Source organism: Vairimorpha ceranae (assembly GCF_000988165.1).
Source record: "Vairimorpha ceranae strain PA08 1199 chromosome Unknown NODE_10, whole genome shotgun sequence".
In the NCBI taxonomy this organism is placed as follows: Eukaryota; Fungi; Microsporidia; family Nosematidae; genus Vairimorpha; species Vairimorpha ceranae.
In genome coordinates this window covers 1-23,608 of record NW_020169305.1, presented here as the reverse complement: position 1 = coordinate 23,608, position 23,608 = coordinate 1, and the positions used below count along the sequence as shown (strand labels likewise).

At 24.4% G+C, this 23,608-nt stretch overlaps 14 protein-coding genes across 14 annotated transcripts; 8 read left to right on the top strand and 6 right to left on the bottom strand.

Annotated features, from left to right (window-relative positions):
• Nucleotides 1-1,435: 1,435 nt before the first annotated feature.
• AAJ76_1000021220 (hypothetical protein) lies at nucleotides 1,436-2,389 on the bottom strand (the record flags this gene model as incomplete). Its single annotated transcript, XM_024473511.1, has 1 exon — nucleotides 1,436-2,389. The coding sequence occupies one exon, from the start codon at nucleotides 2,387-2,389 to the stop codon at nucleotides 1,436-1,438; it is 954 nt and encodes a 317-aa protein (XP_024331609.1).
• Nucleotides 2,390-4,161: 1,772 nt separating this feature from the next.
• Nucleotides 4,162-4,725, top strand: AAJ76_1000019447 (hypothetical protein; the record flags this gene model as incomplete). The annotated part of the gene is made up of 1 exon (XM_024473510.1): nucleotides 4,162-4,725. The coding sequence occupies one exon, from the start codon at nucleotides 4,162-4,164 to the stop codon at nucleotides 4,723-4,725; it is 564 nt and encodes a 187-aa protein (XP_024331608.1).
• Nucleotides 4,726-5,912: 1,187 nt separating this feature from the next.
• AAJ76_1000017004 (hypothetical protein) lies at nucleotides 5,913-6,605 on the bottom strand (the record flags this gene model as incomplete). The annotated part of the gene is made up of 1 exon (XM_024473509.1): nucleotides 5,913-6,605. The coding sequence occupies one exon, from the start codon at nucleotides 6,603-6,605 to the stop codon at nucleotides 5,913-5,915; it is 693 nt and encodes a 230-aa protein (XP_024331607.1).
• Nucleotides 6,606-7,403: 798 nt separating this feature from the next.
• AAJ76_1000016205 (hypothetical protein) lies at nucleotides 7,404-7,964 on the top strand (the record flags this gene model as incomplete). The annotated part of the gene is made up of 1 exon (XM_024473508.1): nucleotides 7,404-7,964. The coding sequence occupies one exon, from the start codon at nucleotides 7,404-7,406 to the stop codon at nucleotides 7,962-7,964; it is 561 nt and encodes a 186-aa protein (XP_024331606.1).
• A 1,447-nt stretch (nucleotides 7,965-9,411) lies between these two features.
• On the top strand, nucleotides 9,412-9,969 carry AAJ76_1000014197 (hypothetical protein; the record flags this gene model as incomplete). The annotated part of the gene is made up of 1 exon (XM_024473507.1): nucleotides 9,412-9,969. The coding sequence occupies one exon, from the start codon at nucleotides 9,412-9,414 to the stop codon at nucleotides 9,967-9,969; it is 558 nt and encodes a 185-aa protein (XP_024331605.1).
• A 535-nt stretch (nucleotides 9,970-10,504) lies between these two features.
• On the top strand, nucleotides 10,505-10,936 carry AAJ76_1000013104 (hypothetical protein; the record flags this gene model as incomplete). The annotated part of the gene is made up of 1 exon (XM_024473506.1): nucleotides 10,505-10,936. One exon carries the CDS (start codon nucleotides 10,505-10,507, stop codon nucleotides 10,934-10,936), a length of 432 nt encoding a protein of 143 aa, XP_024331604.1.
• Nucleotides 10,937-11,880: 944 nt separating this feature from the next.
• AAJ76_1000011728 (hypothetical protein) lies at nucleotides 11,881-12,315 on the top strand (the record flags this gene model as incomplete). The annotated part of the gene is made up of 1 exon (XM_024473505.1): nucleotides 11,881-12,315. One exon carries the CDS (start codon nucleotides 11,881-11,883, stop codon nucleotides 12,313-12,315), a length of 435 nt encoding a protein of 144 aa, XP_024331603.1.
• A 97-nt stretch (nucleotides 12,316-12,412) lies between these two features.
• On the bottom strand, nucleotides 12,413-12,622 carry AAJ76_1000010987 (hypothetical protein; the record flags this gene model as incomplete). The annotated part of the gene is made up of 1 exon (XM_024473504.1): nucleotides 12,413-12,622. The coding sequence occupies one exon, from the start codon at nucleotides 12,620-12,622 to the stop codon at nucleotides 12,413-12,415; it is 210 nt and encodes a 69-aa protein (XP_024331602.1).
• A 146-nt stretch (nucleotides 12,623-12,768) lies between these two features.
• Nucleotides 12,769-12,900, bottom strand: AAJ76_1000010709 (hypothetical protein; the record flags this gene model as incomplete). Its single annotated transcript, XM_024473503.1, has 1 exon — nucleotides 12,769-12,900. The coding sequence occupies one exon, from the start codon at nucleotides 12,898-12,900 to the stop codon at nucleotides 12,769-12,771; it is 132 nt and encodes a 43-aa protein (XP_024331601.1).
• Nucleotides 12,901-13,754: 854 nt separating this feature from the next.
• On the top strand, nucleotides 13,755-14,180 carry AAJ76_100009854 (ricin b lectin; the record flags this gene model as incomplete). The annotated part of the gene is made up of 1 exon (XM_024473550.1): nucleotides 13,755-14,180. The coding sequence occupies one exon, from the start codon at nucleotides 13,755-13,757 to the stop codon at nucleotides 14,178-14,180; it is 426 nt and encodes a 141-aa protein (XP_024331600.1).
• Nucleotides 14,181-14,898: 718 nt separating this feature from the next.
• Nucleotides 14,899-15,528, bottom strand: AAJ76_100008081 (hypothetical protein; the record flags this gene model as incomplete). Its single annotated transcript, XM_024473544.1, has 1 exon — nucleotides 14,899-15,528. One exon carries the CDS (start codon nucleotides 15,526-15,528, stop codon nucleotides 14,899-14,901), a length of 630 nt encoding a protein of 209 aa, XP_024331599.1.
• Nucleotides 15,529-15,972: 444 nt separating this feature from the next.
• On the top strand, nucleotides 15,973-16,230 carry AAJ76_100007636 (hypothetical protein; the record flags this gene model as incomplete). Its single annotated transcript, XM_024473542.1, has 1 exon — nucleotides 15,973-16,230. One exon carries the CDS (start codon nucleotides 15,973-15,975, stop codon nucleotides 16,228-16,230), a length of 258 nt encoding a protein of 85 aa, XP_024331598.1.
• A 2,426-nt stretch (nucleotides 16,231-18,656) lies between these two features.
• Nucleotides 18,657-18,983, bottom strand: AAJ76_100004626 (hypothetical protein; the record flags this gene model as incomplete). The annotated part of the gene is made up of 1 exon (XM_024473523.1): nucleotides 18,657-18,983. The coding sequence occupies one exon, from the start codon at nucleotides 18,981-18,983 to the stop codon at nucleotides 18,657-18,659; it is 327 nt and encodes a 108-aa protein (XP_024331597.1).
• A 2,431-nt stretch (nucleotides 18,984-21,414) lies between these two features.
• AAJ76_100002194 (hypothetical protein) lies at nucleotides 21,415-21,636 on the top strand (the record flags this gene model as incomplete). Its single annotated transcript, XM_024473512.1, has 1 exon — nucleotides 21,415-21,636. One exon carries the CDS (start codon nucleotides 21,415-21,417, stop codon nucleotides 21,634-21,636), a length of 222 nt encoding a protein of 73 aa, XP_024331596.1.
• Nucleotides 21,637-23,608: the final 1,972 nt, after the last annotated feature.

Genomic DNA, 23,608 nt, shown 5'->3' with positions numbered 1-23,608 from the left:
ATTAATCTTTGTAAAGATTTTCAGAGAGCCGACAACTGGTAATACGCTACCAGACCAGGATTTTACTAGACATTGTGGTCAGATAAAACGGTATGGATCTCCTAAAACCGTGATGGACTTGCACAATCCCACGCGAAATGCCAGGCTAGATCACTAGCTTGCTACGGATTTTCAAGGGGTCCTTGGGATGTAATTTCTTACTAAAGGTCTTCGAATACGACCTGCAAATGCTTTCACGGCTACGGCAATTGTCGTGCCGATTTAAAGATGTTATGCCTCCTCTACTACACATCTATCTTTAAAAACATTTACAAACCTTAGTTGACGCCCACAGAAGAGCTTACGATACGATTTTAACGACAAATGTTTTATGACAATTGTTGTGCCAACGCTAGGTTATTACTTAGCGAATACGTATTGCTGGGATTTGAAACCATACCCCCGAGCATCGGGGCGAGACGTAACTACTCGTTCTAACAATGCTACAATATCAACAAATAATTTTTCCAGTATACAATTATTTTTTTAAAAACCTTAAAATATCCTAAATATATATATTTTACAGATATTATATTACAATATATCGTACTAAGAAAATTTATGATTATTTCAATAATTTTAGCATATGTTTTTAGTTATAATTTTGAATATAGGAATTTTTGCGCTTAATTTAAAGCTAAATTAATTTTTAAACCCTCTATAGTAATTAAATCGTAATATAAAGCAAAAAATTAAATTCCTAAAATAAAATATTGTGTTTTTTATTTATATTTTTTTCTTAATTTTGGTACGAGTCTTATCGCCCTGACGCGATTTTTTGTTGAAAAAAAATATAAATTTATAATTGACGTATAATTATGTCGATTAAAAAAAATCTAAACAAACAAGTTATGTAAATTTTTATTTGGTATTGATTTATATTTCCATCTTTATTATTTGGTGTTTATTTAATTGATAAAAGTAAATTTTGGCCCGTCTTAACGTTTTGACACTCACTGAATAAAAAGTCTGATTGGTAGTGTCTGTTTTTCCAAAATTTATATAAAACTAATTTCAAGCAAGGCCTTTATGATATGCTAGTGTGCAACACAAGTTATTGGATGTTGAGGTTTTTACTTGCTGTGTGGCTTTTCTTTGGTGTCCCAATAAAATATTTTTTTATTTTTATTTATAAAAACTATAAATGAATTTTTTTGTTCAATACCCAATTTCTAGTTTTTTTATCTCATACACTATAAAAAACACTTTTTTAAATTAAGTTTATGCAAGGTTGATATATACTGGAAATTTTCTGTGCTTGTAATATCAATTTATTATCTATTTAAGTTACCTGTTTTTTTTCTAAAATATTTGCTTTTAAAACTTAGTTTAAGTAAAGTTAGAAGTAATGCTTTTTGATAATTAAAATATAGAATAGCACTAGGAAGCAATAAATTTATTTTTTGTTCTTTGCTTTTTTTACATCAATCCCTGTTACTTTGCAATAGAGCTGATATAGCGCTTCAATGTCGTCTGATATTTTATTATTAATAACATCCCTTAAAGCATCATTCCCGTGAGTGTAATTGCAAGTGTAATCGCCAGTACAATCTTTATCATGATTTTCCTTTGGATTTAATAATTTCTTAGAATTGCTTGAAGATGCACCATCTGCTGTTTTTAAAACAGATGTAGATATATTTTCTAGATTTTTACCAGTTTTAGTATTTTGCAAGTTATTTGAACCAGAAAGCGATCTGCTGTAATTAACGTATGAAGGAATTTCTGATAATCTTTTGCTTTCATCTTCTTGTTTATCTGAATAATCACTCGATGAAAATTGACTTTCATTTTCTTGTTCATCTGACGAATCGCTCAATAATCTTTGACTTTCTTTTTCTTGTTCATCTGATAAACCACTTGATGGAGATTGTTTTTCCTTTTCTTGTTTATCGTTTATGAAAATCTCTTTTAATGATGTTTTCATATTGCTTTGTTTATATTCTTTTAACATGTTTAAATATTGATATATACATTCACCTTTATTTTTAAGCGCATTTAAAAGGAAAATCTTTTCATCAACATACTTCTCTTTTAGGGCATTCATTGTCTCCTTCAATTCTTGAATTTCTTTTTTAAGTTCTTCGTTTTCTTTCTTCATGTCTTTAAGACGTCTGCCATAATGTTTTAATTTTTCCTTTTCTGATTTTTTAGGGTTTTGAGTAGTTAATTTTTGTTCTTCAATTTTTGCGTCTTTCTTTTTTAATTGCTCGTCTAGATGACTTTTGCTCTCACCACCATATTTTCCTATTATTGGGTTAACACTCCTCCCACAAACTCTTAATGCTTGTTCACTAACATCTACATCAGTACATACAATTTGGGATAAAAGTATCAATAAGTATTGCATTGTTGGGTATCTTTATTTTTTTTATATAAAGTTAATCTATTTTTTAATAATTTTTTTAAAAATTGTACGATCAACAAAAAATAAAATTGTTAAATAAAAAACAAGATTTTTATAAATTTTAAGCGTTTTTGACAAAATTTGTGATTTAATTTGCAACAATTTCTTATTTATTAAATTTAAACTGTATTTATGCTAAGGAGCAAAAATAGAATTTTTGCTTTAATTTAAAATTTAAGTAAAATGAATGTTTGCAAAAATTTTTAAAGAAAAGTATTCTTAAATTAAAAAACATAAATGAAATTTTTACTAAATAAAAAATAAATTACTTGCTTTTTATGGTAAATAGCAAATTTCATTGGAAGATAATTATGATTTAAGTACTTTTAACTGTAATAATCTTTATTTCTTAGAATTTTACAAAAGAATGCTTTTTTTAGATATTATGTATTATTGTTGTTATTGGCTTTATATCCTTTAAATTGCTATGATTTATAGATGAAATATAAAAAAATTTTATGTTTTATTATTCTAACAACATTAATTGTTGATAAAAAATTAATTAGCAGAAAATATATTATAGATCAAAAATAAAAGATAGATAGATAAGAATGGCTAAAAGATGGTTTTGGCGTGCATTATACTATATTATTAATGTGCAGTACTTAGTGATTTGACACTAATAAAACAGATTAAAATAATGAATGAGATTGCTATATAGATTTAATCTATAAATTTGTGTAGTGCACTGAACTATTTTCTTATTTACTAAAGTAAAAGATATTATTTTATTATATTTTAAAGACCATCTTTAATTTTTAAAAATTTAATTAAAGCTTTTTGATTTATTAAATTATTTCAGATAGCTAAATTATTTTTTAGTAAGCTTAACTTTTATTTCTATACTTAAATATCTACTAAAGAAAAGGAAGATCATCTTATATATTACGTATTTTGCACAAAAACAAAAGAAAAGTATAATTTCAACATTAGAAATATATTTTTTTATTTGTAACTTTTCTATAGATTTATACTTTGGCCTCACACCCTTGTAATTATAGTAAGAAAAGCTTTACAAAATAATTTAAACTGCTAGTTACATATTCCTAATATATTTAAAGTTAATAACAACAATTTTGTTAATCCTTGTTTTTATGATACAATTTAGATCTATTAAATATTATAAAAAATTAAAAATGTAAATATTTTAGCAAAGACTCAACTTCAATACTTATAGAGGAAAGCAGATTTAGGAAATGTGTTTCACAAAAGTATTAGAGTGTTTCTTACAATACTGAAAATTTTTATGTAGAATCTTATTCTTATTTGTACTAAAATGGTTGATTATTTTATCGTAATTGTTTAAAACACTAAGAAAACAAGTAAGTGCTAAGGGCTCTACGATTGCATTTAAAGGCAAATTAGTAGTGTTGTTAAATATAAAGCAAGTTGATATGACTGTTTTTATTTAAGGTATTGTAGAAATTTTCCTTAGTAAAAAAGAATGTTTATAAACCATTAAAATGCCAATTTTTTTTATTATTAATATATTAATGGTAAAACGTGGTTATGTTTTTTTACTTCTTTTGTTAATTCTACGTTATTTTATTAAATTTACACGTCATGGTAGAAGATAGTTTTTAGTAAAATTTCATCTAGTAGTCATGTTTTACATTAATCAATGACTGTTTAATAGTTCACAAATACGTGACATTATCTAAAACATATTTATTGATTGGATGAATCTTACTTAAATATTTTATTTTTAATCTTTTATGTTCTTCTTCTTTTTTTTAAACACTACACAGTTTTATATTAAAAATGCTTACAACGATATTTTTGTGTGCGATAGACTACCAGGTGTGCCAGGTCGTCTTGCAAAACCTTGTAGTAGATCTCATGGCATAGATTTTATTACCAATGTTGATAACAATGGATTTATGACACTTAAACATCAAGACACAGAACATGTATTAACAGTAGATCCTGAAGATAATTTATTAAAGTTTTCATGGCACAATCCCGATTTAACTGAGAAATTCATGTTTGTAATGATAAGCCCATTAAACTATATTATAAAATATAAAGATGGCTGTTTAACGTATGACAAAAATGACCATAAATATTTTCTTGATGCATGTGCTAAAACTGACGCACAGATGTTTCAGATATTGACACATTATGAATACAAAAAGTCAAAAAATTATAAAAGACGTTATGCAATAATTAAAAACGAAGGTTTTCCTATTTATGGTGATTCCGAATCAACCTATGCTTCTAGTTGTAAGGTAAAAAGAAAATGTTTATTTAAAAAAAGTCGTATTAGATCTACTTTTTAATAAAAACTTACAGTGTTAATATCGTAAATTTATTAAATAAATATTTTCTAAGACATTTTATTGTTACACATATATTATTAAGTTTTCTTATCAAACGATACAATTTTTAATTTTATTTATAGTAAAATTTTTTAGTATTTATACTTTTACTAACTGTTATAAGCTGATTAAAATTCTACTATATTTTGTAATTAATAATGCTAGTTCTTATTAATCATTAAATTGTCAAATAAGTAACACCCTCTTCTTTGCTCTTTTCCACCAAATTTATTTATACATATTATTTTTTTCTGAATTTACATAGTATTCAGAGGAAAAGAAAAAATGGAGTTTTACCTGAAATGGGTAATTATGCTGTATGCTCTTACTCATCATAGCATAAGCATATAAAAAAACTTTTAAAGAAAACATTTTAAGAATTTGTGCCACTTAAACGCTTATCTGTAAAAAGTAAGGGAGATTATTTGCATTTTTTTACAATTTACGTAAATAAAAATTCAAGAAAGATTTTTAAAAGTTGTTTACTTAAAGAAGTACTTTTGATATTATATTGTTTTTACAAGCAATTGACGCAATTTATAAGTAGAAAACAATTAATTTATTGCATTAATGTAATATTATACAAAACATTAAGGCAATTTATAAATACAAAAGATGATAAATAACCAAGAGGATTTTTATTATGAAAGATAAATGCAGCTACGTGATGGTCTTAAGAGTTAACAGCTATAAATATTAATGTGTTTAAACTTCCGATTATCTTGAAAATTAATAATAAATGTGTGTATTTTGGTTGTAGATAAAAATTAAAAGTTAATTTTATTTTTAAATTTATAAAATGTGATTTAAAGTGGTAGAAGATGGAATTGCAAGTAAAACATTGAGATTACAAAATGAAGAAATATATTTAAACTTTTATTAGAGTCAAAGAAAAATTAAAGACTTATAGTTTTATATTTTTATATAAAATTTTAAAGTATTCACAGAAAACATCTTCTTATAATCAAATGTTATAAAATGCAAAAAAGTTCATAATTAAAAATAATAGCTTTTTAAAATGTTAAATACAGTATTTTGTGTACAAATTTTTAAATTGTGACACTGAAAGAATACAGTGTACAGAAAATAATATTTACAAAATTACAACTTAGTTATTCATTTAGAAAAAAAAGCTACATAAATCGTATTTATTCATTAAAATATACAAGTTTCAGCTTTTCATACATTTCTCTCCAGTTCTTAATATCGGGTGTCTCCCACCTATTTTCCATCCAATTTTTTATTTTAAATGACTTCATCATATTGTTAAAAGTATAATTATGCTCCATTTTATACTCCCAAAATTCAATAGTATCACGTATTGCAAATTCATTAACGGAAGAAAGCCTTTTTGGGTCACACATGTAATCATGTTTTGTTGCAGATAAATGGCTTAATAATTTGTAATTTTCCTTTCCTCGAATCATTAACAATCCCCTCGACTTATATCGATCCGACGAATTATCCGCTTCTTCAAATACCTTATAATTAGAAGTATTATGAAGGCTGGAAGCAACAAATAGGGCCAATTTGGATTTATCACGCCCACCAATTGTATCCCATATAATTTTTAAAATTTCTCCAGCATTAAATATTTTTTCATTTGTTGAATTTATTGTTTTCATGAAAAATACACCAAAGTTCCAACTTGAAGTAGAATCCATATAATCTTTAAAATTTCGGCCTTCAAAACAATCTGTTCTCCCTACTTGACTTTTAGATGGCAATTCATAAGCCCTAACTAAAATTGGCTGATTATCTAAACAGTGATGGTGACCACAACATTGCCTTCTACTACAACTAATGAATTGAATAACAAGAGTACATACTAATTTAATCATAAGGGGATAATTTTTATTTTGTTAAATACTAATTTTAATTAAATACACAAAACAACAAACAATAAAAATTTTATGTAAACCGTTTTTTATGCACAATTTATGTTTAGTATCATTGTTTTAAGTATTTGTTTAAAAATGTTATAAATTAATTTTTAAAAAGTTGTCATAAACAAATAAAAAATAAATAAAAGTTTATACTTTTAATTAAGCATATTAAATTAATTAAAAGTAAATTGATAAGTGATATCTATTTAGATTAAAATTTATTTATTTAATTAGTATTAAAAGTGTTGTTAATAAAAATAATAAACAATTTTAATTTAAGTCAAATATCTACTCTAATTTTAAATTTTAAAAATTCTTGGATCAAAGTGCACTCATTTTATCAATTTAGGTAATATTTAAAACTATTTTAATGTAAACGTAAACATATTTTTAATTAAAGACATAATTTAAAATGATTCATGATGTGCTCTATTAACATTTGTTTAGGCGCACTAATTTTAGCTGTTTATTAACATTAAGAATTATTGAAATGTAAATAATTTAATCAAAAGTCATATTTTTAATATGTTTTATGATTGGTGTAAGCTTATTTATCAATTATTTAAAAGCTTTAAAATAAAAACCAATCCACTAAATTAAAAAATATTACCAAAAAAAGCATTTATAAATTTATTTGCATTTTTTAATCTAAATTTGTTTTTGATATTTGATATTTATGTTTTGAGACATTTATAATTACGTTTTAATTTTTTGTATCACATTTTTTTATTTAACAAAACATGAAAAAAAGGCATGTTCATATTTTTTATAAATCTATCTGTACAGGTCTATATAAGACATTACAATGATGATTTGTATATAAGTGGCCCAGAACAAGGTCCATTCCAGAGACCAGTAGAACCATCTTTTATAACAAAACGAACAGATTTTTATATTGATCAAGAAAGGGACGGGGAGGTGTATATTCGACCAATCGACAGTAGTTCTGTATGGAGTGTAAACAATGACTGGACACTCACTTACAGCAACAAAAAAGGCGGGCCTAACCAGCTGTTTTCTTTGACAATGATTGCGCCAAAACTTTTTCATATTACAAATATGGGTAAATGTGTCGAATACAGACACCATGACAAAAAGTACGTATTAACCGATTGTTCAAGTATTGATACTCAAAAATTTATAATTTTCTCTAAGGGCGAGGAATTAATTGATTCTTATATTCATAATAATCTACTGGATTTGGTTGGTTTATCTAAAGCTGATAAACTTTTGACGCTGGATGAATTATTGCAGAATAAGATACCAAGGGCAAGAGATCTGCTTGCAATGAGACGTCTTAGTGAAATTTATTAAAGTATTATATGTGAATATTTTTTTTTTATAAAATAGATGACATCTTTTATTAGTTTAAAAGTTAACTATGTTTCCATTTTAATATAATATAGCCATTAAAATATTTTTCTAACTACATTTAATGTTGTTACTAAATATACATTTTTATCTGCTTAATCATAAATGTTAAAAACTATTGATTTTATCCCTTTGATGTTTATAAGTATTTAAATACAATCATGATGATTAATTAAATTTATTAAGAACAAATATTTTTGTCACAGCAATATATATAGCAGTTACTTTTTTATAAAACAATTTAATTTGAGTGCTTGTTGATGCTATTTTTATAAAATAAAATAAGAAATTGGGTAAATTTTTGTGTTTGCTTAATAAAATTTTTAGTTTGTTTACAATTACAGTAAAATAATGAGATTAAGTGACATACAATGAACATGTATCCGGTAAAACAAACTAAATTGTTTATCTCATTAAAATACTAATGTATATTTTAATAAAATAACAACTTGTTAATTAAGTATTCTTAACTTTGTATTAAATTGTATTAAACAGCACAAGAAAATGGGTTCATACTTGAATTATATGTACGTTTTGAGATTTAAATTGCATTTTTTTTGGCATTTAACATTAATTGGCAGCTGGGATGAATAATAATTGTAAATGATAAAAATACATGGATGTACGAGCAATAAAACGGTCTTTTTGTCATTAAAATGCTAGACTCCTATGTCAAAATATTAAAGTGATTATATATCATCAAGAATGTCTAACACATGATTCAGTTCAATAGTTTTTGATGATGAATATTGCTAAATTCTTTATCTAGGATCGGTGCATATAATTCGATACAATTGTAAGGTCATTTTAAAACACTCAAGCTTTTTTTCAATAAAAGTAAACATTATAAAAACTTAACAATAATTGTACATGAAATAAAAATAAAAAAGACATTATAAAGTTGAAAATAAGACGTTTTTTTGTTCATAACCATAAATTGCCAAATTTATTTCTGTAATTATATCTACATGAATAGGCGCTTTTGCTTTTTAAATACGTTTTAGTGCGCATTATCAAAAATAAATATAATTGAATTTTATAGCACACAAATTTATTTTTTAGATACCCACGTTTTCTGAATACCTAAAAATGTAACAATACATCAAAACTATAACTTTTTGGGATGAAACAGGCAAAAAAAACTGTGAAATTTATCATATAACATAACGTTGTATAGCCAAATATTGCAAGTTTTTTGTGATTAGATTTATTACAAATTTAATCACAAACATGTGCGAATAATCAACGTCAGTATCATGCCTATAAATATTATAAATAACTTAACAACACCCAATTATACTACTATTTAACTTATCTATCCTAAACAAAAGATATATATCAATACACGGTTTTAAATTTTTTATATATATTGAATTTTATTTTATCTCTTATGCTATTTTTTTATTTCAATTTATCTGTACAGATGTATATCAAACACCTAAACAGGGATGTTTATGTAGGAGGATTACTAAATAACATAAATTCAATGCCTTTAGTACCAGTCAATAAATCAGAGCGTGAAAATTTCAAGTTATATCCAGATTTGAATGGGTTATTACTACTTAAGCCAAAATATAGTGATAAGGTATGGGATGTAGGAAAGGCAGATACACTTACTTACTGGACAAGACATGGTGAACCAAATCAGCGCTTTGCATTTTTATATGTAGGATATGATACCTACATTATCAAAAACAGGGAAAAATGTATGGAATTCAAGCCTTTCTTACGAAAGTACATATTCAGCGAATGTGACGATTCAAGCGATCAAAAATTCACACTTGTTGCGACAGAAGGTGAAATCACATCAGCAAATGATCTTATTACTGATTTAAAAAGTGCTGAACAAGAACAAATAGCTAAATTTTCTGTATTACAGGAAAAAGCTATTAAGTACACGAAACAAAAAGCAGTGAATTTTTTAAAAAATTTAATAGTTGGAAACTAACAATAAACCTTAATTAATTTCAATATTTTTTTATATTTATAATATTGAAAATAACATTAATACCTACATGCAAGTTTAATTTTTAAAAAGTCTATATATTTAATAAAAACCTGATTTTCATTAGTTTAAAAAATAAACAGATTGTATAACAAAATATTCTAATACAGTTTATTTTTAATGTGTTAATATTTTATTTATTCTAATAAAAAGTTTCCCGAACTTTTTTAGATAGGCAAGAAAGATAAAATTCATTCCTTTGAAAATTAAAAAAAGTAAGAAAAAAATTAGTATTTACCTGTAAATTATCTGCTATTTAATGATTTAATTAAATGATTTAATTCGTCATTTCTGGTGAGAAATCATATTATGTTTTTTTGAATTTCAAACCAATAAACGTCACCATATTTAAAAATGAAAAATCGAAATTATTGTATATTTGTATCTTATAAAAGTTATTAAAAACATTTTTTTTGATTATAATTAAAAAACTCATTGATTAGTTGTTTTACTATAAATTAAAAATTTCTCTAATGATATGCTTCTTGTTTATATAAATTTTTCATTACAATTTTATATCAAACATTTTTATGACAATTTATATATAGGAGGTAAGGTAGATGTCTCAGATTATACACCAGTAGAACCAGAAGGCATAACAGAAAGGGGAGATTTTCAGATTGAGTATAATAAAGATGGACTATTATTAATTAAACCCAAATTTGGGAATAAAACATGGGATATCGGTGATGAATGGACGCTTACTTATTGGAGAAGACATGGTGAACCAAATCAGCTTTTTTATTTTGACTATCTTGGACCATTTACATATGCAATAAAAAATAGAGGAAAATGTCTTGAATACAATTCTTCTACAAAAAGATATATTGCAAGTAAATGTAATTACACAGCCAATCAAAGATTTGCTTTTATAAGAACATTGGATGAAGAAAGAAGCAGGACTTTTTGAAATTTGAAAAATAAAAAATTAATTGTTTTATTGACTTTACATTTAAATAATTTAAAACAGTTATTTGTTATTAACAATTTAGATAATCCTAATGAAAATTTTTTAAATTTCTTTTTAGTGTATGCTAGCATTAGTTTAACAAATTAATTTAATATTTTTTTTGATTGAGTGAATTCTTTTATATGTACAACTGTGCAATTTTATTTAAATATTTAAAGTACAAATAAATTATTAAATATTTTGATGTTAGTGTATTGTATAATACAAAAATGTACAAAAGTATTTTTACATTTTTTTATAAATTTTGTTTTTTGATAATATCTTTTTTTCAAATAGCACAATATTAAATTAATATACATTAACGGCAATATTACAATTAATAAGATTATAAATTTAAAATACATATTGTTTTATTTATGTAGAACTTACTTTTTTACTCAACTGCTTACTATCGTATTGTTAAAAATTTTTATTTGTACATTACCACCCCTTCAAATTTGTAAAATTTTTTTTAACAACTTTTAAAGGTATTTACTTGATTTACAAATAAAATATTACCAGTTTAATTTTCACTTGCGCACTATTAAGTTTGTAGAACCAATTGTTCTTAATAAAAATCAACTTTATAAAATCTATATTATAGAATCTTAAAAGTATACTATATACCATTGGAGATTTACTGTTAAATTGTTTTATTTCTATTAAATTCTTTAATTTATCAAAAAAATTATACTATTTATTCAAGTTTTTTCAAACTTCAAACCAATAAAATTATTTAAATTGAAACACATAAAAATTATTATTTAACAAACACTGACATTAGTAAAGTAATTCTACAATTTTCTTATTTATATGTAATGTTATTTTTTTTATTTATCAAAAAGTAAAAAAAAAATAAAATAACTGGTTATTAATATACATTTAAATAAAATTTTACAAAAGACATGTTAGTTTACTTTTTGGGGTATTCATTACAGTTCTACATAAAACATTTCTATGACGACTTATACATAGGAGGTGATATATATGCCAATGATCGAACCCAAGTAGCACCTGAAGGAATAAATTTTAGAGGAGATTACATGTATGAGTTAGGCTATTCAGGTTTAATTATAAAACCAAAATTCGGTAAAAAAATATGGGATATTCGTGATAATTATTCACTCATCTACTTTAAAGAGCACGGTGGACCTAATCAAGTTTTTCAAATTGAATATATTGGGCCTTATACTTACCAAATAATAAATAGAGGTAAATGTCTTGAATATAAACCTTATAAAAGAGAATATGAAACTACCTATTGCAACCGAATGGCTAGGAATCAAAAATTTGCATTTATAAAGACAGAAGAAGAAGAGATTTACAGAACGTATGGATAAACTGAGCTATTAATACAAAATAAAATATTTATTATTAAATTACATTTTCATCTGTATTAAAATCTTAATTTTTAATTTTAATTTAAAATTATCAATACTAAAAATAAAATATAATTGTAATAAATTTATAATGTATGTTACTGTAAACTTGTTCTGTTATTAATTTCGCTGCTAAATTTGCGTTAACGATTTTTTTAATGCTTATAAAAATTTTAAACAGATTTTGACATAAATTGCGTGTTAAATTTTGTGTTAACGTAAAATTTGGCAAATCAAATGTTTTTAATAAAAAAAGAAAATAAAGCATATTTTAATAAAAAAGTTATTAGTCTCTAAAATTTTCTAAAAAGACAAAAGCTTTTTAAGTAAAGCTTTATGAGGCTTTTGTAAAAACTTTTTGTTTTAGTAGAAATGTGTTTATTCATTTCAAAATTTTTTTGGTTCTGTTTAAAATTAATAACCCTTTCTTTTTAAAAAACTTTTTATAAAAGTTTTAAAACAATAAATTAAATATTTGTTATGAAAGATCATAACATTCTCAAAAACTTTATCAATAAATAATCCTAGATTTAAAACAAACAGCATAAATAATTTAGCAATTTAATCTAAAATAAGAACGTATAGATCTCAATTAAAAGTTTTCTTACAACAAAATTTAATAAAGAATTTTTTTTTGGCCTTACAGCAAAAATAAGTAGAATTAATGAGGTATATTAAAAAGTTACAGTATTCATTCTTAGTATTTTAACCTCTTTTGCAAACCCTAGATCTATTTTAAATAAGAAAACATTTTTACACAAGATAACTATTGTATTAGGCCTAATTTTTTTTTAATAGTTATAGGTAAATTATTTTTTTAAATACAATTGATAGTGATATAAACTTGTAAAAAAGCCGACTTCTTTATGGGTTTTGGCATATTCAGTTTCGGTTATTATTAATTAATAATATCTTAAAGCTATTTTTTTTAATTAAATGATTATTTTTTGTAATATAAAAAAATTTCAAATTTAGATAGCATGTTTAATTGATCCTACTTTTATTTAAAGGTTTCGTGAGTTAAAAAATGTTTTGTTTTTTATCATTATTTTGTGTTATACAGCACCATTGATAGGTTTTAAATTACTTTTGCTCTATTAAAATTATGTTTTTGTTTTTCAATGGTGCTATTAATAAAAAGTTTCGCTTTAACAAATATTTGTAAAAATATGAAACAGAAATTTATTATGAAGAAATAAAACTATAACATGAAAATTTATACCACAGATTCTTTTTTTAATAATCAAAAGTATTTATCAAACCTGTTGTTTCTTAAACTTACGTTTACTATTATTTTTGAAAAATGTATACAAAAACTATAAATCAATTTATTTTATGATAAAATATAAAACACTTTGTTTTATATTTTTTAGTATTAAATAATTTTTTTAAAACACATTATGATATTCTACTTTTTTTGTCGTTCCATTCAATTTTACATTAAGCACTTAAATGATGATTTATATATAGAAGGACTACTAGAAAGCGCGGATACCACACAAGTTAAACCGACTACTGAAAGTGAGAGAGGAAATTTTATTATAGATCCACTCAGTAATGGAAAAATAATGATCAAACCAAAATATGGAAATAAAGTATGGGATATAGGAAAGGGAAATGCTCTTACATATTATTACAATCATGGAAAACCCAATCAACTGTTTAAACTGTCTTATGTGGGATCTAATTCCTATGTGATAACGAATGAAGGCAATTGTCTCGAATATCAACCAAATACAAAAAATTATGTTTCTAACATATGTAATAATTCAAATAATCAAAAGTTTTTAATAATAACAGAAGAAGATGAAAAGAAAAATAGTTGATAGTTGATTTAAAATTTAATATTAATAATAATACAAAAGTTTCTTTAATATATTAATTAAATATTTAATATTTTGATTAAAAATTACATTGAATTTTTAAAAATCTAACGATATAGAAAATTATTAAACAATAAAAAATTATAAAACAACATCAAAGCAATTAATAACACATTAAAAACTTAAAGAAATACTTTTATCTTTTTTAAATCATATTATCCGAATACTTTAAAAATATGTTTCTTAAATTCTAAATTACTTTTTTAGTTTTTTAAAAATTTAATTAAAAAAACGTTTTTTTAAAAAATAGTCAAAGTAAATTAAACTACATCTAACACAGTGGCATGAGCTTAAGGAATCTGGGATGTCATGAAATATCTCCCAGCACACTATTTGTGCTAGAGTTATAATTTTTTTGATTTGGATGTGAAGTCTTCTTGGGCACTTTAAGCTTCTGCTTACTGCAAGGTAAAAGAAATTGAAAGCATAATGTTTTTTATTTTTATTTTTTATATATAGTTTTTACCTTCTTATATACACACATAAAGTATCTTTAATTCCAAAATCATTATAAACGTTTAATTGTCTTTTAAATGCACTAATTGAGCAATTTACTTGTCAATTAAATGTTTCATGGGTAATTTTACCACACAAAAAAATAAAAATTACTGCATTAAAAATTTTTTTGAACATAAAAAAAAAAACAAAATTAAGTATTTAATTACCTCTTCATTGGTCTGTAATGTCTATGTCCCCCTCTTCGCCGATAATGCGGATCGTCAATATGATGCCTATGTCTTCTTTTTCGTCTTATAGGTTCATCAAAGCAAGAACAAGAGTCGTCTTCTGCATGTTCATTGTCATGTGTTGGTGAAATTAACGAAGGCCTAGTTAATTGTTCTGGTCTTTCCTCATCAGGTCCGACCTTAAATAACTTATTTCTCTCGCTACCAAGTTTACAGTCTTTGTAATCAAACTTATTTGTTACATCATTGTAAACAACACATTTTTCTCTGTTCATTAGCATAAATTCTTTATTATTTATCCAATTTAACTCAAAGACTTGATTGGGTCCACCATGTTTTGGCCACAGTATTAGTGATTCGTTATTCGCGATATCAAATATTTTGTTATATTTAGGAGATATTATAAACAATTTTCCATTGTTGTCATATTCCAATAAAAACTTTGAGATATAGCTTTTATCACTGCATCCATAAAGTGTATAACCATCTTTTGTACATATGTACATACCAAATCCCTTAACTAAAAATTGTAATTCTTCTGAATAAATTGCACTAAATAAAAACAATATTAGCATTTTTGATATAACTCTGAAAAAAATCAACATATATTTAAATAAACAAATAAAAAATTTTTACATTTTTATTTACAAATTTTAAAACATAAAATGATAATAGATCTAAAAAATTTTTACTTGGTCATCCATATTATTTATATTTTATAAAAAAATAATTTTTTTTTGCTAATCGTAAACAACTTTATATGAACGAGCAATACTTTTAGTACCATAGGGTTCATTTTACACATTTACGTTATAGTACATATTTTTAGATCATTTGCATTAATTCGCCCAATAGGCGACTCGATGTAACTAATAACTAATTAAGCGATAAATTCTAAATTTATGAAGAAAGTAAATCAATTTTTATTACTACCAGAGCTAAGAAAAATCATTATTTTTTAGGTAATATTCAACTAAACTATTAAATTTAACAACATCTTGTTTTTCTTAGTTTTACTTCATAAATAATACTTTTTAAAGATAATTTATATGAAAAAGGGGTATTTTCCTTATTTTTATAATCCGTGTTGTGCAAATTTTTTTATATTTTTTTCATTGATGAATGTGACAGATTACAGATGGCGGGTTTTGCGTGTAGGCGAACTAAGTTTTAATTATTTATTGATTCCATTGCTGCTTCATAGTTCTGTTATTTATATTTATAGCTTTGATTTCCTCGATTTTTTTTTCAATAAAAACCAATCATTTTTTTCGTTTTATTTATTGGTTTCTGCATTGATAGATTAATTTAACTAAACCAATAATTTCAACAAATAAATGTTATGATTATCCGTAACATTCTGTATTCTCAACAAACTAAGACTTGATACTCTTTATGTGGTACTATTGTTCCTATTTCTTTTACTCTAATCCACAACCCTTTACCAGATACTTCAATTATCTTGTGCTGTCCCCCGCATTACTATCGAATTTGTCGATGTTAACTTTTTTAAAAAATATATTTTCGACTTTAAATTTGTCATATTTGAATTTAATATCATCTTTGTCATGGTTACTTTTTTCTAATGATTGTATATTCTCGAATATTTTAGGGATTTCGAATGGTTCGTCGATTATGTGTTTATTAATTTCTTTTTAATTAAATACTAATTTCAGATCGCTTGTTTACTTTTCAACTAAAAAGATTAAATACGACACTTTTGTTTTATCTTCTTTTAGAATATTAACCTTAAACAGTCAGCCTATTTCAACTTTTGAGCTATCTTTGTATTTATCGGACATAGAATATCGCTATTTCTTGATTTAATACGTCAGCTTTTACCAAAATTTTTTTGTTCATTTTTAAGTATTCATTATTTCCCTTCATGTTTTACATTCTATTTTTTTTTAAAATGATTTTATAATTTATAAAAAATGTTATATAACACAAGTCTATGTTTTCTGAACCGATAATGTTAATCCTCTTTTTGTTTATTAATATATAACTCTCAGCAAAATTAAATACACAGTCATTATTATAATAAACTAATATCTAATAATTATCTATTATGTAGTATTTCATCTTAAAATCTGAAACAATTTTCTTAATACGAATAAGTAATATCATTGTTTTTTTATAGCTCTTAGCATTGTTTGCTATTTCTAGAGGCCCATCTACTTGTGTTGATATCTTAATTTTTCTAAATGGTTTTATTGACAACGTTTCTACTAGACCAGGCGTCTAAATTCATTTGTAATTTACTTTTGTCGATAATTCTTTGTATAATTAATTTTAATCTTTTGATTTTTATTCCTTCTTGACACAAACTTTTTATATTTCGTGTGATCAAATTTATTTAATCTTTAGTTTCATCCTTAAACCACCACTTTGTGTCTTAACTTTGTAGCTTAAATATAAATTATTTTCTCTTTTGTTTTTTTTATTGTTATTGAAATTTCTATAAGTCATTTTTATCTCGTCAGTGAATTGATTTTATTTTTTTGAATGATTATAGCCTTTTACATTTAACTAATTATCTTCAAGATCTATAAATAATCCAAAGTTATATCAACTTTATAAATTTATAAATCTTTCAACATTTTTGCAGTATTAAAAGATTAAATTTTCAATGAAGCTTTTTCTGAACCGTTTGTTATATTCATTTTATGATAATTTTTTCAATATTTGCGTATTGATACAAATTTAACTTATTGAGTTGATAAAATTCATGCATGCTTTCACATTAAATATGTCACACTTTTTAGGTTACAAATGGATTCAGTTGAATCCTTCCTGTGGCGAGCCTTTGTAGTCAAGAATTTTGTAATTTCTGTTAAATTTTTTTTTGACAACCCTTTCCCCAAAGAAGGTCTAAATATTGTATTCAAAACAATTTTTTGTTTTTGCAGTAGTCCGTTTAAGACTCTATGATATGCAAATAAATCACCAATCAATTTTTTAATAATTATGTGTTTACATTCCCTAATCTTAAAATTTTTATATTGAAGCAATTCTTAGGCCTGTAATCTTGATCTTGAATAATTATATATACTTATCGATTTCGTTTTTTATTTCAATTCTTACTCCTACTTTTTTCTTTGATATCAAAACACAGAAAACTGAGAGCACTTCATTGTTTTTGGGTAGTATTTGACCAAACTCAAAATTAAGAGCATTTTTATTATAGCTATTTATTAATTCGTTTAGTGTTAATTATATGCGGATTTAAAAATTTAAAAAAATCGATCTTCTTCTAATAATATTAACAATTTTTTTATTATCTTCTGCTTACCAATATGATACTTCCAAATAAATTGTATCAGGTACTTAGAATGCTGTTCTTGGACAGGCAACTTTTTTCAAAAAAATACTTTGATCTGTACCACAGACATTCTATATATTGTATGTGTACAGAGGGGCACAAGAGGTCAACAAAATTAATCAACTGGTTTATCGTTTCATTGACATAATTCGTCAAAGAGGATAAATTTAAAGTTTTTATTGCAGTATTATACACACGCCATTCATCTATTACAATAATTGTATCAAGTAAAACATTTTAAAAAATTATACACGCGGTGTTAATTGTGTTTCTATTTTCTACAGATAAAATAAAACATCTTTTTGATCTCCTTTCAATACCTCTGATATACCATTGATCATTTCTAATTCTTCTCCGATTATATTTCTTTTAAAAAAGACTTTCATTAATTTATGCATTTTTTGGCATACTTTACTCGTTTAACCAACCTATCCAAATTGTTTGAGCAGACATATATTCACAAATACATTCCCTAACTAAATTGACCATTTTACTGGTTGTTTTCCGACACACATTAAGTTCATATGCAATATCTACAAAGGATAATCTAGAAAGGTATTTATAGGTAGCTTTTAAAGTAGTCTTTACACCAATCTTGAATGAATCAAAAAAACTACGTTTTTTTAATGAAAATGTGTACATACATGGCCTTTTATAAGCCCAATTACAGCCATCGGGTGCACTTTTACGCTTTACATATGACATTCGAGACCTCCTTTGACACTCGCTACATGCCATAGTATTGGAAAAAAACCCTAATTTGCAAAGTGTTGCCTTGGCTGCACTAACATCTGTAAAAGCATTCTCAAAGTAGACTCCATTAACTGTAATAGGCAAGATATCCTCATTATTATCTACTCTTTCTGCTCCAACAATTTCAGTTTAGATTTCTCAGTTATTAGGGGCTACAAATATTTTTTTTCAAGAAATGCTTATAATTAACGCCAACCCAACCATTAATTTTATTTTTATTTTTGTTCAGCTATTTACTATCCATATCTTTAGTTAATATTCCATCAAAGCTAAAGTAAATAAAAATCAATCATAATTATTGTATAGTGTATTTACTGATTTGCGTTTATTTAATGTTTCTAAATTAACGAACTAGTTCAATAAATTTATTTATGATTTTTTATAACAAAGTTAAATAATAATATTATAAAACAAAAATTTTAAAATATGCCTTAAGAAGCTGTTTTTGAAATAACACACTTCACTTCATGGCATTTACTAAAAAAAAAATTCAGGTGAATTTGGTTTTTAACCACATTTAAAATTTTAAATTTTTTTTGTTTATAAAGTATATTTTTAAAGAATTTTTTACTACTTTAATAAATTTTACCTTAAGCCATAAGAAGAATTAAAATTAAGAATAAATTAAAACTACCTTAAAATATGGAGTTTAACATAAAATGATTCTAAATGAAAAAATTACAATGATGGGCTTCTTGGCAAAAAGACCCAACAATAAAAAGATTATTGGGATGTTATAAGGCAGGTGGTGCTGTTTTTTATACGTTACGTTAGTAACAAAGTGGTGATATATTTTTTTAATTATTTTCTTTATTTTTTCTTTTTTCATCCAATTACAATTGTATTTAAATATTTTTGAGGCCTAATTTAAGAAGAGTTTAACATTAATGATAACAAATCTGTAAAATAAAAAATGTATATTTTTTTTGACTTAAAACCAGTATTAAGCTTATAACGTGTTGTACACAACAATAAAAATTCCAGAAGGTTTTTATTCTGTCTTTTATTATTTTGAGTCTTTAAGCATATTTCAGGTAAAGTGTAAAGAAAAGAAATTATTTTTAAAGATAATTAAAAAATTTAAAACCTTTCCCCCAACAATGGTTTATTATGTAAATCTCTAAACCTACATATGGCTCTATCTAAATTTTTAAAGGTAAAATTATTAGCTTCTAAGAATAGAATTCCTCACAGGTTCAAATTTCAAAAAACCTAAAGAAAAATCAAAGTACGGCTCAAGGATACCATCTAAATATCAAAATTCTGACGATACGGATAATTAAGGCGGAAATGAACATCAAATTTCGTAATACTTTTGAAATTGACGTGATTAAAAAATTAATAAAAAAAATCAAAAACCATCTTTAAGAAAAGCAGCTATTAAGTTTAAAGGGGGTACTGGAAGTAAATATTGCATATTTCAGTGAAGAATATTCTAACGAAAGCAAATATTGGAGCATTTTCGTCTATTTAAAAATCTCGCTTGTCAAAAAAAATGTTTTAACTAGAATCAGGAAAATGGCAAATATTATTTGTCTTTCAATGATATAAAAAGCATTATATTTTCAAATGAAAGCAAATTTAATCTGTTTATTTCCTTCGGTAAGGTTTCTGTCTAGAGAACACAAAAAATTGGCTTTCTGCTGAAGGATTTAACACCAATAGTTAAATTTGAAGCGGATCTGTCATGGTATGAAGATATTTCTTCTAATATTGTGTAGGAAGGTTGGTATTTGTCGATGGAATCATGAATGCTATTGCATATATTGACTTTTCAAATAACCCGACTGCCTTTGTTGATAGAATAAGCCTTAAGAAATTTATTTTTAATAAGATAACGATCCTAAGCACACTTCAAAGCTTGCAAAGGTTTTTTTGATAAGAAAGACATAGAATTGCTGCCATGGCCTCCACAATCACCAGCTTTAAATTCTATCGAGATTTTGTGAACCCTAATTAAGAAGAGCAAACTAATTTTATTTTTAATACAAAATCTGAGTTAAAGGTAAAAATTGAACATAATTTGTACTTTATACCAAAAAAATTATTTTAAAAATTAACATCGAGTTTTTAAAACTTTTTATTGTGGTTTATAAAGTCAAGAAAACATGTTAGATCTTAAATTGAAAATATGCATTGTTTATTTTACAGTTTTTTTAAAAATTAAAAAAAACCTAGCATAACCACAAAAATACTAATAAAGTTTTTAAATTCATATAAATGTAAAAATAAACAAGAAAATTGTGCTTTTTTAGGTTTAAACTACACATAACTGCTTCTTTTCGCTATGCATTTCATTTTACAGACTGTAACTACCACACATTCTAAGACCAACGTCTTTATTAAAGTACATTCCCTAAACACTTTTTTAAATTATAGCATTTAGATAAAAAATCAAACTATTGCCCTATATTTGATGTATGACAAAAAATCATTAAAGAAAATTTTTATTTTTGCAAAACTTGTAATTATAAAAAAAAAGAGATTTTTTACTTTTGATCAATTACAGATTTATACCCGAACAACAAAAATTTACACTCTAATACAACTTTATGAGGCTGTTTTGATAATTATGTTGATGTTGGAACAATTAGCGTTTTTTGTGTTTTATATCGAGAAGAATTTTCGGCCCGTTTAACGAACAAAACGCTGTTTGTATACAACTTATCTTTTAAAGAATATATTATTGAAAAAAAAACTTTTAAATATTGTGGTTGTGCTTATAATACTTATGGGAAAAAATTAAAATAAAATAAGTTTTTTGAAGTCATTGGTTCCTAGTTGTACATTAATATTTGTTTTGTGTTACTTGCATGTTCGGTTTTGAAGTGTCATTACGAAGTTGAGGTCTGAAAATTTAAATTGGGAAAATGCAACGGAATTGATCAAAAAAGTTTATGAATTAAAACACAAACACTCCGTTAAAATTTATATATTACAAGATTTTAAGGTTTTGCAAAATGAAAAGTATTTTTTTACTAAAAAAATTCCAAAATACGAAGAGGTTTTTGCTATAAGCTCAAAAACTGTTGAACAACTTGAAAAAGTTATTAGATTATACGAGCGTATATTTTAGAATAGACTGCCCGGAATTTTTGAAAATCTGATATTAATAAAGGAAATGAAGCACAGTAAAAATATCAACCAAGGGGTATAAACCTGTCGATAGTGAAAAAAAACATCTCATTGTGTTGCAGATTTAGAAATGTAAATGCCTTCTTTTATAAATCTACAGGAGCCGGAATATTTTTAGAATCATTAGGAGACGAAAATTTTTATATTGATGTGATATTAAATAGATAATTGTACTAAAGTGTTTTTTTATAAAAGTTTATTATTGTAGCTGTTTTTATTTAAAAAAAAAATACAATCTTTAATTTTTGTAAAAAACTCTAATTATTATTAAAAAAATGCCGCATTTACATGGAATTATTTTTTCCTGCAGAATAACGCCAATATGCTTTAACTAAATGCTCTTGATAACCATTTCTATAAGCAAACTTTTTTATTTTATAATTTGTTTTTTTTATATAGTAACATTTTTACTCATACTATTGATTATATTTGGATTAGAACAAAAACAAATAAAAATCGCAAAAATCTATTTTTTAACTAAACTAAGTTTAAAGTTGTTTAATTTATAAGTTTAACAAAAATATACATTAATCAAATACTTAAAAAAACTCTTTTCAAATAAATGTTTAGTGCTTAAAATTTTAACTTCAATAATTTTTTTGTACAAATACAATGGATAAATTACTAGCAGAAATCATACCGTCGTAATACGCTTTAAATTTCTGGCAGTGCTCAAACACCTGAAACTGTGCTGTTTTTTATAAATTTTAATTAAAGAAGTTGAATTTAATGATTCCATTTATTTGTATTTTTTCTTATATTTATACTTTTAAAGGGGTAAGGATGTGTAATAAAAAATCATAACATTTAAATCCTAAATTTATTAATGTAATCTAAAACAGTTACATTTATAAAAACCAACAAATTTATTTGTATCTTCGTAATGATTAGTGTAACAAAGCAGGTTTTGATTTAATCAAAACTAAAAATATAAATAGCGCCACAAAAATACAAGAATGCAATCAATAAACAGGTTAAATAAAAATGTCTTTAAATTTGGTAGTTTAATTGAATACTACTTAAAGAACAACAATTTGCCACCTATTTCTGACAAGATGAAACTCCCTTTTAAATCTTAGGAAGACTATTGATTTCGTAATAATTCATTTGTCAGAATGACTATAAAGAATTTTGATTACTTGTTATGTGAAAGTACAATACAGACAGAAACAGTAGTCATGTCATTATTTTTTAAAAAGTTGTTCTTTGATACAAATTTGTTTATAATTATAATTTAACATGTATTTTTGCTTTAAAATTCCTTAAATAGTTTTTTATGAAACCCCTATAAATTCTCTGTTCCTATTGGTTATTAAATAAAACACTTAATTGCATGTACTAACAAACATAAAAGTGAGAATAACTCATTTATGTATTTTTACATAACAATTACATTAATTGTTTAAGTTTTTATATAAATTTCGCTTTATGTGTATATATCTGTTCTTTTTAAACTTTAAACTGTTATTCTAATA